Here is an 18,339-nt window from a genome sequence, read left to right as displayed (position 1 = left end):
GTGACTGGTTGTAGGGTTTCCTGGAGATTTCTTGGGTGTTCTCAGTCCTTAAACTGCAGGCTGAAGCAGAGCTGCCTTGGGCATGGGTCTGCGGGGGTTGGTTCCTGCACAGAGAATTGCTTTGAGCTGTGCCCACGGCCCCTCTTGTCTGCCTCTGTACCTGCAGCTTCTGAAGCCATGCTCCTATTCTCTCCTTTTCTTACTTTCCTTCCTCCCTCCCCTCCTCCTTTCTTTCTTTCTTTATTCCCTTACTGCCTCTGTGCCTTTCATTCCTTCCTCCTGTTCTCCGCTAAGGGAGTGCCGCTCCCCTAGAGCACCTTCCCTTACCACGACCCCACCCCAACACACAGACACCTCCAGTTGTTTAGTCCCTTTATTGTCACCCCACAGGACACCGCTACATCCTCTGCACAGGCTTAATCCCCAGGATGTCGAATCCTTTGGCCATGATGGTGGCAGTGGCTTCGCACAGCAGCAGCCTCCACATGTTCACCTTCACGATCTGGCCTGCAAAACAACAGCAGAGGAGCTGGGGCACCTGCTCAGAACAACTAACGCCTCCTCCCCCAGGTGAAGCCCACAACCTGGCCCTGGGGCTGGGCACACCGAGCCCCCTCTCCAGCCCTCGTGTTTCCTGGTGCCTGGCTGCTCACCACTTCACTCAACCCTCCTGCTTCACAGGCAGGGGATGACAGAGGCTGTGCCAGCCACCTTCAGTCCTCCCAGATGGACGTCTCTTGTTCCGCGGCAGCAAGTAGCGTGACCACAGCCTTCCCAGCACAGGGAAACACCCTGCAGATTGCCTGCACCATGGTATGTGACACCCGCACATGCAGCACCCCTCGGTCAACTCACCACTCTGCCTGTCCTTCTCAACGCAGTAACAGTTGTCGTAGAACTCGGTGAAGGTGGTGGCCAGCTCATAAAGGTAGTCACAGAGCGTGTGCAGTAACAAGTCATCCAGGATCTTCTGCAGGATCTCAGGGAACCTCAGAATGCACTTGCCCAGTTTCCACTCCTTCTCATGGTCAAGGATGAGCACCTCCTCCCTGGCTGCCTTCCGCAGCATCTGCTCATCGATACTGGCCAGGCGAGCAATAGCCCTGAAATGATCCAAACCACGGTCTGCTTGTGCGGGTCCCACGGCTCAACCTGCCCCAGGGCCAGCCTGCAAGTCGCGTGTCTGGCCTGGCTCAGGGCCACCCGCTGCTCTCCTCACTTGCCCAGTCCTGGGTTACCAGGCCAGAAGAGAGCAATCAGCCCTGGGACGGCACGGGTGGACCCAGCAGGCACTGCAGGGAACAGGGAGGGATGTGCTCTGGGCACGGGTGTCGGCAAGGACAGCTGATGCTGCCAAGCAAACCAGGGCTCAGGGTGCTGGAAAAGCTGTGGGGGGCACGGCAACACCTGAGGTGAGCAGCTGCTGGAACACAGGCTCCCTCCTCTCCAACTACCTAAATCCTCTAATGGAACTACCAGGAACTCCCACAGTTCCCTCCCGGCTAGCTAAAAGCCCGGGATGCACGTCACGCAGAGGAGCCCTGTTTCAGATAGCAGAGGACACCATTTCCAATGACAAATAAAATCTTGGCTGTGGTGCATACCAATGTGGTTGGCTTCTCTTACCAACTACCCCTAACAGCACCGAGGCACCAAGTCACCCCTTTCCCCACATCTCCCTTTGCGATAAAGATGCAGAGAGCATCAGAGACCAACTCCAAGCAACTCCCTGCGCACTTGACTTACCTGATGCGTGTGAAGGCATACAGCAAATACGCAGCTGTGTTCCCTCGGTCATCCAGCATCTTGTCAAAGGAGAATACGTAATCGTTTAGTCTGTTGTGGGAGAGATCTGCATATTTAATACATCCAAAAGCAACTGACGTCTGGGCAGCTTTCAGCTCTTCTGCCGTGAGGACCTGTTGCAATTTCAGAACAGACAACAGTTAAGCGGAAGAATGCTACGTTGGCATCGTGAACCACAACAGGCAGCCTCGGCCACTCAGCACAGCTCAAGAGGAAAGCCCAGGCTGCTGAGAGGGTTTTACCCACGCGGTACTCAGTGAAAGGCTCACTCCCACTCTTCCACCTCTGGGCACCAGAAAACCCCAAATCCACCCCTCACTTCTGCAGTCAAACGGCACTGCGGCCCTGCCCAGGTTAAGGCTGACCCCCTCTACTCCTGAGGGCCTGCAGGGCTTCTCTGCCCCATGATGCCATACAGGTTTGGTGCTCTCACTGTGCTCCTGCTTCCTACAAACTGCACGTACAGATAACAAACCCCTGGCCCTCCTGCCCTTATAGAGCATTTTGGGCAGTCCAAACACTCACAAAACCCCTCTCTGGTGGAGCAGCGCCCCGGCATGGCATGGCAAAGCACTTCGTGTCTCATATGAGCCCTTAGGAGATTTTCAAGGTGTTTTTTTAATGTGCTTCCTCATGTTCCTGTTTAAAAAGGGACCTTTCACTTTCACCCTACGCTGCTCAGCACCAAGGAGCTGCGCTTCCCAACTCCACTGCCTTACACAGTGCTTGGACAGGAGTTTGGTCCTTCTGTTCCCTTCCATGTCCCACATTGTCTGGTTCTCTCCAGGCCATCGGGATCCAAGACAGAGAAAAAACTCATTAAGCAAAGGGCTTCCAGCAAACTCAGCCACAGCCTCCAAGGGAAAGGGTGACGCCTGGTGCCAAAGCCCCCCGCAGATCCCTGACCATCCATCACCAGCACTAACCCAGCAGGCCAAGGCTGCAACTTTATATTCTGTCACCACCTCCTGCATCCTGGGGCAGTCACCGCTGTTGCCATCACACCAGTGAGACCTGATGGTACCTGCAAGGCCAGCTGCCCTGCCAGGCCCCCACAACCCACGGCATCTCCTGGGCAGTTTGGCAGTGTCCGTGTTCTCAGCTCACATCCAGAATGTGGAAACCGTAAGTCTGTGAACAAATCTGGGAAGTTCCCAGGGAAGATAAACAACTTGTCACAACTACCTTGTCCCGTTCCTTGTCCTTCAGCTTGTCCATGGCTCGTTTCAGTCCTTCTTCCAGCAGATCTATAAGACGCACTGTATCCCCTGAACGAGTTTTGAACTTCTTCCTGAAAACACACAGCCAAAATGACCTGCATAAGGGCAAAACACTTCCACAGCACATGGGAATCTCAGAGAACGCCCATGGAGTGGCTGGGGGGGTGACCGGAATGGCTCCAACAGTCAGAACCGTCTCAGTTCCAGACATTAGGCAGGACACGATACCAGTGCCACAGTCCTGCCCAGCCCAGCAAGTCACCTTTAATTTTGTAACAAAGCTACAGCAAAGCCACCCAGTCCGCAACAGCACAGGACCCTCGGAGCGCACGGGTTTAGCTACACCTTCACAGAGACACAGGAACAACTCTGGAGCACAAGGCCTGCCCTGCAGACCAGGATGCAGAGGTTCTTTTCCCAACTTTCATTTCATCCACTATGAGGCAAGTAGACAAAATGGAAATCATGGCCTTTACTGTTGCCATCTCCCAGTATTCACATCTGCTTCCACTGCACTTCCACTGCACCATTCCCAGTGCCCCTCCGCAAATGCCAGACAGCAGAATCGAGGCCCCAGAGGGAACCTGACCACAGCACCAGTGACTGGGGGGGTCAGGGACCATGACACACAATGAAATGACACAGTTATGAGTAACGGCATGGCGTGTGGTGCTTTTTTTTCCTGGCATGCCACATACAGACTTGTCAACAAACGACTAAGTCTTCTGCATTCACTCAAACATCCTCTTCAGACCACATACAGAGGAAAAACTACATCCAAAGACTTACTTGTCTTCTCCTAGCACCACTCCGAACGCAGCATGGGCCACTCTGGTTACTTTAGGATCATACCAGCCGATCATCTGTCCTGCTGCAAACACTGTTTGTAAATGCACCGACTGCAAGGAACAAGTTACAAGAACTGGTTCTCAACCTGCTCCTCTAGGTACAGTTTTCTTCCCTGCTTTATCTCCTTCACAATGCTGCTTTCACAATGAGACTTAAAATGTTTCTAGCTCCACAGACAAATTCCACTGCAGAAAGTTCAGCCTTTCAGTTTTTCTGGCGTACAGAAGTAGAAACTGGCAAATCCCCATCACTGCTCAGATACAGAGCTGACAACCTTGCATTTCCTCAGGTGAGAAGAAATCCAAGTATAAGCAGTATAAATCTAATTCCAGCCTCATCTACTGGGATTTAGTCTTCACCCACCTCCAGTGGTAACTGAGTGTCTCCCTGATCAGTCAGTTCTAGGGGCTCTTCAGGGAGACTGCCAGCCACCAAACTAGACTCACCATTACATCGGTAAGGACGAGAGTAAATATGTCAACCAGACTAAAATCCCTACGGTTAACCAGACTAAAACCCCTGAAGTTACTGTTGCATCTGTCATTTAACACACTTTCTGATGATCTGCAGTGACAGCAGAGGTTGGCACGCTCACCTGGCCGCTATCGACAACATAAATAAGGATATCGGCCTTCTCTTCACACAGCCGGTGTTTAAGAGCAGCTAAGTCAGATGTGTCATATGTGTAACCTCCATCTGATTTCATGATCGTCAATGGGACGGGGAAACCTGGGACAAACACGATCTTCCGGCCGTCATCAACCTGGACAAATCCTAGAAAAGCAATGGAAATCATTCTGTGTGATACTGCACTGGGAGGTTTGCGGGCCAGCACAGGCAGAAACACTTCCCAGATGCTACCAGAAAGAAAAGGCCATGCACTCACATTATCAAATAATGGCTCAAATTATGAAAAAAACCCCTAAATAAGAACTCCCTCGCCAACTGTCACATTCTGTACTGTGCTTCCAGAACTCAACACCCTGCACAAGGAAGCAGAACTGTACAGATTTGGTCTTACCAGAAAAGACCCAAATGGATTTAAAAACTCCCGTCACTGGCATCCGGACCCACCTTTACAGCCACAAAAACAGCATCCCAAAGTATGGCTTTAAGGCAACAAACTCTACAGCGATGCAGTGAGGGCTTAGCACAAAGTCTTTTGGAGATAAGCCTAGGCAGAACCCTTCCGATGGTAAGAGTTAAGAACTGCCAAATCCAGACAGGAACACATAAAACGAGAGCCTTGTTATGTTCCATCTGACTTCTTGCCAGTCTCAAAGTCAACATGATCCAAAAATGCCACTGTCTTCAACGAGATTCTCAAAGTTCTTGTACAGTCACAACACTAAGACCAGGAAGTCTGTCACATATCGCTCCTTGACTATTTACTAAGGATACAACAAATTCCAGTAGTTCCTCATGCTGTCACCTACAAACGTCACTGACAAGCTGCTTTTGGTGTTGGCAAGAAAGATTAAAGCTTGGTGGAATGATACAAATAAGATTCAACTCTGCTAGTGTTTCTCTAGGAGGAAGTGTCACAAACGATCCACTCAGGAAATGTGGCTGGGCAAAAGAGGGTGGAGAACATGCAACTTCAAAAACACCAGTCCTAAGCCCCACTGAATAGGAGTGAGGTTACATTGCTCATCCTGACAGCTGCAGAATTTCTGACTCTGAGACCAAAAGCCTCACCTTTATCTTCAAATTCTTGCACGATGTCTTTCATCATGTCGTGGTAGAACGATTCCCCTCTCTCTATGAGTGTGATGTCCAAGCAGTTGTAGATTTTCTGGAACTCTTGAGGAGGGAAACAGAACAAAATACTGCCATTAAATGCACACAGTGAGAGTCAGTGGTATATGTTTATCAACGGGCATAGCAAATCCCTAAAGCATTTTCCATCTCTTGGTCAAGCCGTCAGACTAGGACTCAGACCAGACACGGGAGACAAAAGATTTGGCTGAAGGCCTCCACAGACAGCCCAGTACTTTGGCTGTATCAGCTATTTTCTTTAAGGATCTCATAGCAGTGCAGCAGTCATTTTTAAAAGACTGGAGGATGGACTCGGATGTAAAGGTGAGGAAAGCCACACTGTTCTACTGCTGAGACATGTTTCTGAATCTGGCCAAGTTACCTTTCCGCGACACGTCACAGATCAGTTCCCATGCTTTAATGAAGTCTGGGTTTTTGCTCTGCAGCAGCACCACACATTGGTAGGCACGTTTCTTAAATTCCTCCTCTGTGTCAAACCTCCTCTTGGATTCCTACAGTAAAACACACCACATGAAAAAGCACCACTTTCTCCACTGAAACAAGCTAACATTTGTAACAGGCTCTCCAAGCACACTCATCTCAGAAGACAGAGAGGCAGCATGCTTACAAACTCTTCAGACAACTCGATACCAGATTAATTACCCATTTCAGGTTATTGCAAAAATCTCGTAACAGTTATTCAATTCTTTTGTTTCTCCAAAACTGTGCTGCAATTTGTAAAGCTCCTTAATCTGCTTCTTAGATGTTGACATAAATATCACATTTATTTGCTACAAATACCTTGTAAAAAGCTTGGAGATCCCCAATGGGAGGAGAAACAGTTAAGTAATCCGGAAATTTGTCTTGGAGGTGAGCAATGAGCATTCCAAACTGGGTGCCCCAGTCTCCTAAATGGTTTAACCTTGAAGCAATCAAAGAGCACAATAATAATGATTTCTCAAACATATGCTTTAAAATACCTGCATTTTAAAAATATGTATTCTAAAAGAAGAAACGCACATAATACCAGAAACCAAAACCAGGCAAGCTCCCTCAATTTCACTGCAATGAAGCTGCTGCCCATCTTGATTCCTAGCCCTGCTACACTTGCTCGGCTTTGCATTACTACTCACAAAGGATTATTTGTTATGTGCTTATAAACAAAGACCAATACAGACCAAAGCATAGAGACAGGTGTTGAGTAAATTTAGCACAGCGAGCCCACCACACCCAAGAATTGACTCTCACCTCAAAACATCGTAACCTGCAAATTCAAACAGTCGGCACATACTTTCTCCAATGATAGTAGAGCGCAGGTGGCCAACGTGCATCTCCTTGGCGATGTTAGGGGATGAAAAATCCACCACCACCTTCGACGCAGTACCAAAGGAAAAAATTAATAAAAGGCAGCAGTTGTTACCACACCTCATGTACTGAATCTGGGTTTTGTGGGGTGTGGGGATGAACAAGGCTCTCCTCTGCTGACCCTCCCGCCCTTTGCTGCCAGCAGCACACAGCAGGAGAGAAGGCCCCGCGGGGGATGTCGGAGCGGGCTTCCAGCAGCAGAGCGTGGGGGATGGCCCGCAGCCTGACCTCGGCACAGCCCTGTCCTCTCCCACCGGAGACTCCCGTGGGTACAGGCGGCCTGCCCCGTGGCCCCCGGTCCCTAGGTCACGTCCCGTTTACTCTGCTGTAACAAACAGCAGACGTGGCCATCTGCTCAACAAACCGCTCTGGGGGGAATTTCAAAGCTCCCTGCAGTCCAGCACATTTCATCTGCGTGGGAGCAGGATGCCCGTGCGCTCACTGCAGTACCTTTTTCCTTTTGCCAACAGCTGGTGGCTGAACTCCATTCATCAACAAACTGCTCAGCTGCTTTGACACAAAATCCTTTCTCAAGTGGACATTGATAAAACCTTTAGAGGAGAAAACCAGCAATGAGTGCTGGGGCTGCAGAAGTGCCTCAAACCACTTTTTGTTTCCTTCCCCCTTGATTTCTGTTTCCTCGCGTCAAGGACAAGAGCATATGAAGTTATCTTGACAAAACAGAAAGATTTTCCAGCAACAGGTCAACAAAGCTGTCACTAGAAGACATTTTCTGTTCCCGGATTACAAGAGACTGTTTCATACCACCGCAGCCTTTACTGCAGGAGTTAGATGCTGCAAGCTAGTCCACTGCCCTAACTCTTTTTTGCACACAGTCACTGAAAGGTGAATTTATAAAAACATTTTTTAATAAGAAAATAAATGATCTTGCCAGGGTTTGCAGAATGCAAAACCAAATCCTGCCTCGTCTCCTTTTATTAAATTAATATCCTAAAACATATAGTTTCACCTGGGATAAACCATGCTTGTGGGATGACACTGTTTCACTTCTGCTTCACAGAGCTAAGGAACGAGCTGCCCAAGCACTCGAAGGGCTGTGCCGTGTGATTTTTGTGGGAAGCCCTAAGGAATATGAGCCCCTGTATTTCTTCCTGTGTGACGGACAAAACAGATGCAGCAATTAACAACCTCCATGCTACTCCAGAATCTCAGTGCTGAGAGGACAAGGTCCCCTCGTCATGCAAGCAACAGCGAGGGTGGCATATTGATTTTGGCCGTGATTTTATGGTTGTGGCCTGATACCCATCACCAATAGTCTAATGGAAAAAGCAGGTCCCTTAAGGATTAGTGGAAAAATTGCTAATTAAAGGGCTCAGGGTTGCACTTGCCAATTCTAATGCAGAAGTAGATTTTCTGCTGATGCACAATCTGAGGGCCACAAAGCTCGTCAAGACAGAAGCAGCTAATTCACCCTGTAACTGCAGTTTTAAATCACACTGTAGTTGAACTCAACTCAGCTTCCCTAATCACCACTCCAGCATAAAATCACCCTATCAGCTTTAAAACATACAAAGTGTTCTTACCAGGACCGGCAATTTCAATCTTCTCAATGCATTCATTGGCAGGAATATTTTTTGATATTTTCTCAGCGATTTCTCTTGGGCTAACCTTCTGTTCCTTGGTTTTGAGCAGTATCTGAAATACAACAATAAGATCAAGTAAAATTCAATCCTCCAAAACATTCTACAGAGTGAAACAGAAAGTAGAGATACTGCGGCATTGAAAGATCCTCACGATCCTTTAGCTTCAGAATGCAGACACACACACACAAAGAAAAACATCCCTAGCAAATTTTACAGACTAGATCAGCTCTCTCTACACAGCAGAAGTCTAGACCCAGCACGTTCACTCCCTTCTGCTAAGGGCAATTAAAGGGTAGTCCCTACGTCAGAAGAAAATCTTCCAGGCTGTTTTTCAAAACCTGTTAAATGGTTTGGCAAATTTTTATTTCTCTAAGCTAGTAAAAGGGACAAACTCTTTAAAAATGAACATAGCTGGCACAGTTCTTCACATTGCTTCAAAATCCTGTTTATCAGTCTCATGAGTATTCTCAGCTCTGCCAGCATTCACATTTGAAGTTTTGAACTATGCCTAAGGTAGATGCTGAGTGTGGTTTCAGAGCAAGTCTGCTGATTTATGATTAAAAGCAACCAAAGCAAACTGCCTTCAGTCCTACCTTAGACTCAAATTTAATAAATAAATAAAATCCAACAACCCGTGCAACCAAAGATAATCCTAACACTGCCAAATTTTCTGCCAGAAAAACTGCTGGTAAAGTAACTCTCCTTTTCTCTCCAGACATAAATGGACCACTGTAAGGAACTCAAGTAACACGATGCAAGTTCATACAATGCCAGCATCAGAATGGTTTGGGCTGGAAGGGACCTTCAGAGATCACCTACAACAACTCCAGAATTCACCTGTCCACTCCCAAAGCATCTTCTCACATCGCTTTTTGCAAATCTTATAAAAATACCCTCCAGGAGGATTCTGTGAGCGAGGGCAACCCGTCCCTTACAAAACACTACATTTACACGGTATAAAATTACCACAACTATTTCTTTCTGAGCACAATTTTCCATTCTTACTGTTACGTGTTTGAAAATAATCTGTCACCTCACACCCATGAAGGCAGCAAAGAGCATGTACCTCTTTGTCAACCCAGAATTTACACTCACTAGTGCTTATATTTGCTAACTTGCAGTTGGCTGCAAAATGTGACTTCTACTTAGGTTTCAGCTTCCTGTTTAACCCATCACCCAGGTGATCATAACAGGATCCCTATAAGACGGCAAAGGCTTAGAATGGCCAAGAAAAGAAAACCTTTAATGCTACTCAAAGTGCAAACTACAAGAAAAATACATGCAAAACCAGATTACAGGCGTGCTATACCAGATTACAGGCACATTACCCAAATCATTCCAGAAACAGTCACCGAACTCCTGTTACTCTAAGGAGCAAGCAGAGCTCCTGGCTCAAACCCCAGGCATTAATATGCTAACAAGCTCCCAGGAAAACAATACCCATTTGTGAGGGCCGTTTCCACATCAGCGCACTGCAGGGAGAGGCTGCTGCCTGGCACGTACCATAGTGCTGCCAGCCAGGTTCCAGCTCTGCGCAGGGGACACCCCGGGGGGGAGCAAGGCTCTAGGGGAGACACGCAGCCCAGTCAAGCGCCTAAAACTCAGGCTGGCAGAAGGTACAGAACCTGCTGCTCAGAGGGAAATGACTGCACCGCATCCCCTGGCTCTGGGTGCTGATCCGCTCGGAGCGTGCTGCCTGTGTGAGCACTGCCGGGCTCAGGCCCAGCTTACACGGCGTGCCTTTCCAGGGAACAAACTCCATAGCCAAGCCCAGTCCTAGGAGCCCTTATTCACAGGTACAGCTGGCAATCTGGAACTCGAAGCCCTGTCTTGAAGGGGACCATTCAGACACCAAGTTATGCGAACAATATTGACACCGAGAAGCCAGGACTCCTCGAGAATCCCAACGGCGACTTAATTGGGGTAAAGCGGCGGTCAAAAAAATGGCAAAGCTCTGGAAGCAGTGCAGTCACCCAGGGTGCTCCTCTGGCTGGAGCCCAGTCACAGTGTGCTAACGAGACCAAAGGAAGATGACACGGGTTTGAGAGGGCTGTTTCCGCCTTGGCACTTCAGACCAAGAGCCTGCTGGCTGGCACGTACGGCTGCGTCCGGGGAGCCAGACTCACTGTAGCAGGGTAACACACAGTGGCTGCAGATACCCACCTAGGAGGGTACAATTCCAAGTGCGTTGGTGCAAGTTCGATGTCAAAACTACCAGTCTAATAAATTAATAAAGGTGAATTGACAACAGAGCATTTAAAAAAAAAAAAAAAAAAAAAGTTGCTTCTGTTAAGATTGCGAAGTAAAAGATCTGTAATTACAACAGTCTACCTATTCACTCAGAGGCATCAACGTACTGAAGGTCTGGGTGCTTTAGCACTACCTTCTTTCTCTCCCTCACCTTCTGGTTTTACATCAGCACAGTCCCAGCCCACTGAGCAACTGCTGAAGTGTCTCTTACTCTGTGTGGGTCCTCTTTGGCCAAATACCTACCAGAAAACAGGAATGCCATAATTTTCAAAGTAACTGTTGATACTAACCAGGTTAAAAAAAAAACACTCCTTCCTTTGCACACACTCAACAGGTGTTCTGTAAAGTGGAACCACTCTTACAGTTGCCTGAACACCTCCAAGATCAGAACATCATAACAAAACCCCCATGTTTCCTGCCTTTTGCTCAGTTAAAAGAAAATATAGATGCCGCCAACCATTGGTGTGGGGATGCCCACACAGCAAACCCTCAGCAAATGCTTGGATAACAACAGCCCGTAAGATGGGAAGAGGAGCACAAAAAGTGTGTGGAATAGCACACTCGAATCCGTCTGAAAGGGCATTTGTCACAAAACTGAAAACACTTAAAGGAACAAGCAACAGTCGGCCAACTTCAGCTGTAACCAGAGAATTAACAAGACTTCTGAAACAAAGGAGGCAGCTACGGCAGTAGGGAGGGCGCCTGAGCAGCACTCTACCCCTGGTCAGACGCCGAGACCCGCGCCCAGCCCTCGCCGCCGCGTGTGAGCGGGGGGCAGGAAGCTGCAGCACCCACCCCGACAGGAGGGGTGTGCAACGAGGGGAACCGGCACGGCCGCGTGCGTGCACAGAACTCTGTGCAAATGTGTGAGGGGACATCGTATTTTCCTGGCATTACAGAGGAGCACTGAGAGATTTCTAAGTGTTTATTAACACCTTGTAACTGCCCAGAATTGTGATTTATTGTTTTGCTGGTGTTAGTTCTAAACATGTATCTCACTAATTGGTAGTTAATTGTACATCATTAGTAAATCAATGCAGCACTTAAATCCTGACTTGATTTAGATCTCATGAACTGAGCTGTTTTTCTGTGTGACACACATGCAACTCCCATACCAGTCATCTAAACAGAGGTTTAAAGGTCTACTCTGTGCAGGCCAATGCTGTTACTGATGGACTTCTCAGCCCAGAGGCCTGCAACAATCCCCAAACAGGTCCAATATTGCAACTCTCATGGTGCTGTCTATCACTTAGCTTCCAACAGACGACATCCCCATTTTTATTTCTCTTTGTAAGATCATTCAGATTTACCTGTGTTATGCCCATGGCGCTGTTACACTGGTAATCCCCAAACTTGGGCTGCTGACTTGGCGTCACCACTAGTGGAGGGTTTTCTAAATCTGGGTAGGCAGCCTGAATAGCAGCTCCAAAGATCTCCTGAAGACAGCTGTTGATATTAATCATGCTTTTTGCTGTCTTACTTCTTTCCTCTTGAAGGCTCTGAAAAAAAAAGCAAAATCCAGAAGGCTAAATTCACAACATCTGAGGAGTAGTTACATCCCACTTTTTTCCTTGGCTGCCTGGCAAAACATGGCTGACAGATTTGGCTGACACCTCTAGGCACAGGAGCGACATACACAACATAAATCCCACGTGATTCAAGAGCTGCTTCTCCCTTTGAACCTCCCAGCACAAACACTTCCCCTGAACACAGGGCTGCATTACTTCTCACATCTTTGTCCATGATCCTGGTAGCACACACAGCTGGGCTGCCCGTTACCTGACTAGCCAAAACTCGACGGTGTGGGCTTATTAACCTACTGACATTTTTCATAAAGTAGGCTTCTGTTTAAGGAACCCAGAAATATCTGATGTGCCACGAACAACTGAAGCACCAGAATGCAGAGTGAGCATGCTGTCACACATCACTAGCTGCAACAAACTGACATAATTTATTTAGTTTGTCTTAATGAGAACAAAAAACACATGCTACAGCATTGATTTTTTATTCCCTTACCTTCCGAAGGAAATTTAACCGATACTTAAGTTTAGCGTTTTCGTCTCGCAACCCTTCCAAACTTGGGGAGACTCCCAAGCATCCAAAGTTCTTCAGACGTTCAATTTCTGCAGTTAACAACTTGATCTCGTTTTCCTGAAAAGCAAATTAAATTGTCACACAGAAACTCTTGTAGTGGGGGTACAGAAGGTGAGGATCTGCAACACCTCAGATACTTTTATGAGGCAAAACTAGGACTGTAACAGCAACGACATGTAAGTTGAATAATTCCAAACAATTAATGTTTAAAGGTGGTTTTTATTTGTGTCAAAAACAGGAATATCAAAACATTCTTAAAGGAAGTCAGATAGTAGTATCACTAATATCAAGACAGAAGCACAAGACAGACAACAGGTCATGCTAATACAACATATTCCCAAAATAAGCACTTTTTCCAGCTTTTTTATTCTAATAAAGATGTCAAATGATTTGACTCAAATTTCCCTAAAGCCTCCTTCAGCCAGTTTCACCGTGTCATAGGCCAGTTTCTCTTTGAGAAGATGAAACCACAATCACTCACAACCCCAGGAAGCTCAAACACCAGCTGGAGACAGGAATGCCACCACGTACAGCGTGCTGCATCCCACTGGAACTCACAGGGCTGCTTCTGCAGCGCACACTCACTTCCACCTCACCACACAACTTTTCCTTTCCTACCTCCAGCGCGGCTTCTCCCTTAAAACTGACATAAATCATTCAGGGGCAATCTGGAATTTCAGGCCAACCTCTGTCCTGGGTTTGAGTGAGTGGTGGAGTTTTTTTGGTAGCAGGGGAGGGGGGCTACAGCCATGGCCCCTGTGAGAAGCTTCTCGAGGCTCCCCCGACTCCAAGTCAGCCCCACCTCTGGCCAAGGCCGAGCCCATCAGCTGCACCACTGCCGTAAGGTATTTCAGGAGGGACCTGGGAGGAGGAGTGGGACTTGTGAGGAGGAGTTGTGGCAGCTGCGTGAACACCAAGGTCAGTGGAGGAACGGAGGAAGAAAGGAGGGGGGAGGTGTGCCACAGCAGAGACCCCCCTGTATCCTGTGGTGAGACGGCAGTGCGGCCCCCCCTGCCACCCATGGAGGTCTGCGGTGGAGCAGACACTGATATACGGCCCGTGGGGGACCCACAAAGCCATTTAAGGTGTCTGCACCCAAAGGCAGCCGGGATCCTGCGGGAAGAAGCAGCCCCCGCTGCTGTAATTCAGTGCTGGGAGGATTGCAGCGTGCAGGGGTGTCCCACGCCAGAGCAGCTCAGGAAGGGCTGCAGCCTGTGGGAAGGACTCAAGTCAGAGCAAAGTTGTGGAGGACTGTCTGCTGTGAGAGGGGGACCACGATAGAGCAGGGGGAAGAAATTCCAGAAGCTCCCCCTCCACGAAGATGGATGAAGCAGCAACACTGACAGCATTCCCCATTCCCTGCCCCTATTTTCTCATTCTCAGTGCTAGGGGGAAGGGGAAAATGAGCAACTGTGTGGTGCTGAGCTCAAACCACAACAACATCTATGCTCCAAGTAAACAAACTTCCCTGCGCTTCCCTGTGCCCCTCCAGCCTTCACAGCCTGGGACACACGCAATTGCTTCAACAGCCAGTGTTAGCCCAATGGTTGGGAACGGCTACAAGGTGTAATCTTCCTCATCCCACCCCCTAAAGAAACCAAATATCTGAAACTTCATCTCTGTTCTCCATCTCTTGTTCTCCTCTGTAATAGTCTTTGTGCCCATTAGCCACAAAGCTGGCTCACAAATATGAGGCTACTGAAAATTTAAGCAATTCGGTGGTGCTGTGGAGGGAGAGGCAGCTAGGTGAAGCAGCGGGCACTCCCCACCCTGGCTCACCAGCCCCTTATCTGACTCATTCAGCCTCTCCTCTGCCAGAACTCCCACAGCAACAGGCACTTCAGGCTATTAACTGTAGTCAAATAGGCCACCAAACCTTATCAAAAAGGGCTCATTTACTTTGTTGCTTTTGAAACAATCAGAATACTTAATTAAGGAAAAAAATCAGGCTATCAAGGCTTCTGGTCTTATATGTTTTAAGTGAACAACAGCTCCCACAGATGCTACAATAACTAACTGCAGATGCTCAGAAAAACTAAGCTGAGCCAAAACAATCTTGAGATTGGCCTATTTGTGGACCAAGCTGAAAACCAGTACTTTTGAGGTCATTCTTCATTTGCGTGTCAGCTTCCGGCACACTTCTTTTACAGCCTCAAGGCTTCCTCTGCTACAGAACAGGATCCTTCCTGCAGGTTCAGATGTGAAGAAACAGGACTCTGAGAAAAAACCGCCTTTATCAAAATCTCTGGTTTGGCATTTAGCCAACTAAAATCACTGCAGCACAGCTGTATCTCAAAAATAATTCCCTTCAAATAGTCCACTGCAGCTTTTTCTTTTACAGCCTGTTACTTCTTTTTTTAACTCAAGGCAGACCCCCTGAAAAATCATACAGTATCTTTCTGGAGCTCCTTTACATACTGTTAGACTATAAGAGAGGATGAGCAAAGAGGTTTATTCACATGCATGGCCAGAACAAGGGTTCTCAGGATTCACTGACCCCTGGGGCAGATATCTGGCCCAAACAGCTTTTCCCTCACAAATACAGGGTAACAATTAGGATCCTAATTGCTTGGATTTGGCCAGGAGGTAAAAAAAATTCTAAAACAATGCCACAGTTCAGTAAGTCTCATCTTCTTCTTTCCCATGACTGCACCAAACCAGCAGACACCTGCAGACAGGAGGCATTCAGGCCCCATTTCAGATTTGACCAAGCCCAACACACCAGCCCAGACTGTCACATTTTCCTATCATGTTTTGTGCTTCTCTTCCTTCAGAAAATTTCAGCAGCAGTCCGTATGTTACTTTATGTGAACTAAAAGCAAAAGGTTTCACCATGGTGGCCTAGCTGATCAGCTCACTATTGCTGCTGCCATTTAAGTCTCCCCCTGTGCTCATCAACAGCTAGTGCAGATGATGAAATGAACTTCTCATTCAAAACCACCCAGCAGAAAAGCCTGAACTCAGCAAAGATTACACCAAGTTCCAGAATCGGTGGGGTTAAGATCACAACGGCTGGGCTGGGCCAGTCACACATCTGAATGAAGCCAACAGCTCCAAAACTGGCAACAAGGGCACCCTGGTTCACGGGCCAGTCGGGAGGGGAATGACACTGTGACCCTCTGCTCGCTGGTGACCAGCAGCAGGACACGAGGAAATGGAATGAAGGTGCGTCAGGCGAAGTTCAGGTTGGCCATTAGGAAAAGGTCCTTCACTGAGAGGGTGGCAGGTCACTGGAACAGGCTCCCCAGGGAAGTGGGCACAGCACTAAGCCTGGCACAGTTCAAGGAGCATCTGGACAATGCTCCTAGTCACATGGTTTAGTTTTAGGTAGTCCTGCAATGACCAGGGAGTTGGACTCGATGATCCTTATGGGTCCCTTCCAACTTGAAACATGCCGATTCTATGAGCCCCACACCCATAACCATTTTGCAGAGCTCATTGGGAAAAAGGTCTTTAGGTGTTCACAGGTTATAAGCGCCCCTTAACACAGCAACCTGTGATAAAGCTAATCCTCTACTAAATCATCTATGAATGCTAGATGTTCTTAAAGGGATATTATGAATTCTACATTCTTTCTGAAAAACAAACTACTGCACTCAACTACAGATACCCCTTGCAACTCCTGTCACAGCACCATCCAAGTGAGGGAGATATCGCCAATACACCTCTGATCTACAGAACGTGTAAGTGGGAGAAGGAAGGAAAAGGCTGCTGTTCAGGACAAAGTGTCACCCCTGGATTATTCTACCTGCACAGCCCTGGACATATCACAACTTGTCAGTAAAGGGTCATACCTGATGACCACCTCATGAGAAGCTGCGGGAATTACATGAGGCCATGCTGACATCTCCAAAGGCTCTTTGGTCAGCTGAGTACTAGAAATCTTCCCCTCACCTGTGAATACAAGAAAACTAGCTTTTTCAATAGGACCAAAATCATCCTTACGTTTTCCCTTAGCACATAAGAATGTCTTCCAAAGACCCCACTGAATTAACATGAAACCTGCATAAGCTTCTGTCTCTAGGCTTTAATGTGACAGTGCTTTTCTCGATCACATTAAAAAAAACCCCAAAACAAACACAAAAAGAGAGAAAAAGGCCTGAGAAAGCATAGCAAGATGGTCACAGCACCTCTCTTCCTTCCCCTTCTTCTTGCCTCCTGCACAGTTGTATCTCTGCTACTACTCTGCCAAGCCTTTGCTGAGCCAGCTCAGTATAATAACTTGGCACACACTCTTTGCTCTTTCTTGGGTAATTTTCCTGAAAAGTTACTGATTCCTGCTGGCCAGCTCACAAGGGGCTGTTGGGTGCCTGAGCTGGCACCAGGGAGCATGTGGCTGGGAGTGAGGTGACGTAGATTCAGGCTCAGTAATTCTACCTGGCTGTCTTTGCCCTCCTGGAGTTAATGAGATGAATGCTGTCTCTCATGCTTTGCCTCAGTAATTGGAAGTTGTTTATGGACTAAAAACCAGAAGGCAGTGACGGCAAAGGGAGAACCACCTTGCCATGATACCGGAGGTGCTCCTCCTCTCCTAGCAGCTACAAAGGAGAAATGCAAAAATAAAGGCAAAAAGGAGCTGCAGAGATCCAACTGCCAGATACTTGTTATTCAGTATTTTACAGCAGTGCCCACTGTTGGTTCGAATGGCAAGTAGAAAACATACTGAAAAGTTGCTTAAGAAGACATGTCTTAGGTAAGCAAAACCCCACAAGCCAAATGTCCATAATTTTGCAGTTACACGCTCTTGGGGCAATATATGAGAGGTCAACCTGTAGGATTCAAAGTCTTGAAGCTGCCTCTGTACTCTATTGTCAATATCAGTTACTGGCTAGGAGAGACCGGGCAGTCCAATTTATCTATTATTATTATTGTACCTGAAAAGGGAAAAAGATTGCCGCCACCTTCTCCTCCAACCCAAAGCACGTCCTGGTTTCAGGAGCCCTGTCGGGGGAGGCCAGGGCTGCCGCCAGCACACCCCCGGCCGCCCCCCGCGCTGCAGCAGCGGCCGCGGCGCAGAGCCCTGCCTGGCAACCGCCTGCGGAATTTCATCTTGAACCCTCACGGAGAAGCGCCATGAGCGGCCCCACACCGCCCGGCCCCGGGCCGCAGGCTCTGGTCAACGGGGCAGCGCCCTCCCTCGACTTTTTGTCCCGGAGAGGAGGAGGAGGCGGCGGCCGAGGAAGGCGCTTCGGCCCCTGCCCGCGCCCCCCGCTTCCCTCACGGCCCCCCCCGCACCTGCCGCGCCAGCCGAGCCGCCGACTGCGCCACGCGCGCCTCCATCCTCGAGCGGCCGGAAGCGGAAGTGACGCAGCGGGAAGCGCACGGGGCGCGGTCGCGGCGGCAGCGCCCCCGGGCGGCGGGGAAGGCGCGGGCGGCGGCGTGCGCCTGACGTC

At 48.5% G+C, this 18,339-nt stretch overlaps 1 protein-coding gene across 3 annotated transcripts; it reads right to left on the bottom strand.

Annotated features, from left to right (window-relative positions):
• Nucleotides 1-359: 359 nt before the first annotated feature.
• Nucleotides 360-18,243, bottom strand: RARS1 (arginyl-tRNA synthetase 1). 3 transcript variants are annotated; one of them, XM_042789941.1, is made up of 16 exons: nucleotides 18,182-18,241; nucleotides 16,741-16,840; nucleotides 12,869-13,003; nucleotides 12,163-12,351; nucleotides 8,543-8,654; nucleotides 7,449-7,549; nucleotides 6,882-7,003; nucleotides 6,435-6,555; nucleotides 6,016-6,145; nucleotides 5,574-5,678; nucleotides 4,471-4,649; nucleotides 3,816-3,925; nucleotides 2,992-3,097; nucleotides 1,747-1,919; nucleotides 856-1,103; nucleotides 360-507 (listed from the first exon to the last, which is right to left on the bottom strand). In XM_042789941.1, exons 4-16 carry the CDS (start codon nucleotides 12,313-12,315, stop codon nucleotides 398-400), a joined length of 1,770 nt encoding a protein of 589 aa, XP_042645875.1. In that variant the 5' UTR covers nucleotides 12,316-12,351; nucleotides 12,869-13,003; nucleotides 16,741-16,840; nucleotides 18,182-18,241; the 3' UTR covers nucleotides 360-397. The 3 variants fall into 3 exon arrangements, with proteins under 3 accessions (XP_042645875.1, XP_042645874.1, XP_042645873.1); XM_042789940.1 differs by lacking the exon at nucleotides 18,182-18,241 and adding an exon at nucleotides 17,821-18,142; XM_042789939.1 differs by lacking the exon at nucleotides 16,741-16,840 and having other exon boundaries at nucleotides 18,182-18,243.
• Between the last annotated feature and the right edge of the window lie 96 nt (nucleotides 18,244-18,339).

The sequence above is a fragment of the Tyto alba genome, unplaced genomic scaffold, assembly GCF_018691265.1.
Source record: "Tyto alba isolate M040663 unplaced genomic scaffold, T.alba_DEE_v4.0 Super-Scaffold_17, whole genome shotgun sequence".
Taxonomy (NCBI): domain Eukaryota; kingdom Metazoa; phylum Chordata; class Aves; order Strigiformes; family Tytonidae; genus Tyto; species Tyto alba.
This window is presented reverse-complemented; position numbering and strand designations above follow the sequence as displayed.

Coding starts and splice junctions, on each gene's coding strand:
- RARS1 (XM_042789939.1), bottom strand. CDS start 18,226: ATGGAGGCGCGCGTGGCGCAGTCGGCGGCTCGGCTGGCGCGGCAG. Junction 8,655..12,162: donor GCGCCATGGGCATAACACAG/GTAAATCTGAAT, acceptor GTTGTATTTCAG/ATACTGCTCAAAACCAAGGA. Junction 6,146..6,434: donor ATCTCCAAGCTTTTTACAAG/GTATTTGTAGCA, acceptor GTTTTACTGTAG/GAATCCAAGAGGAGGTTTGA.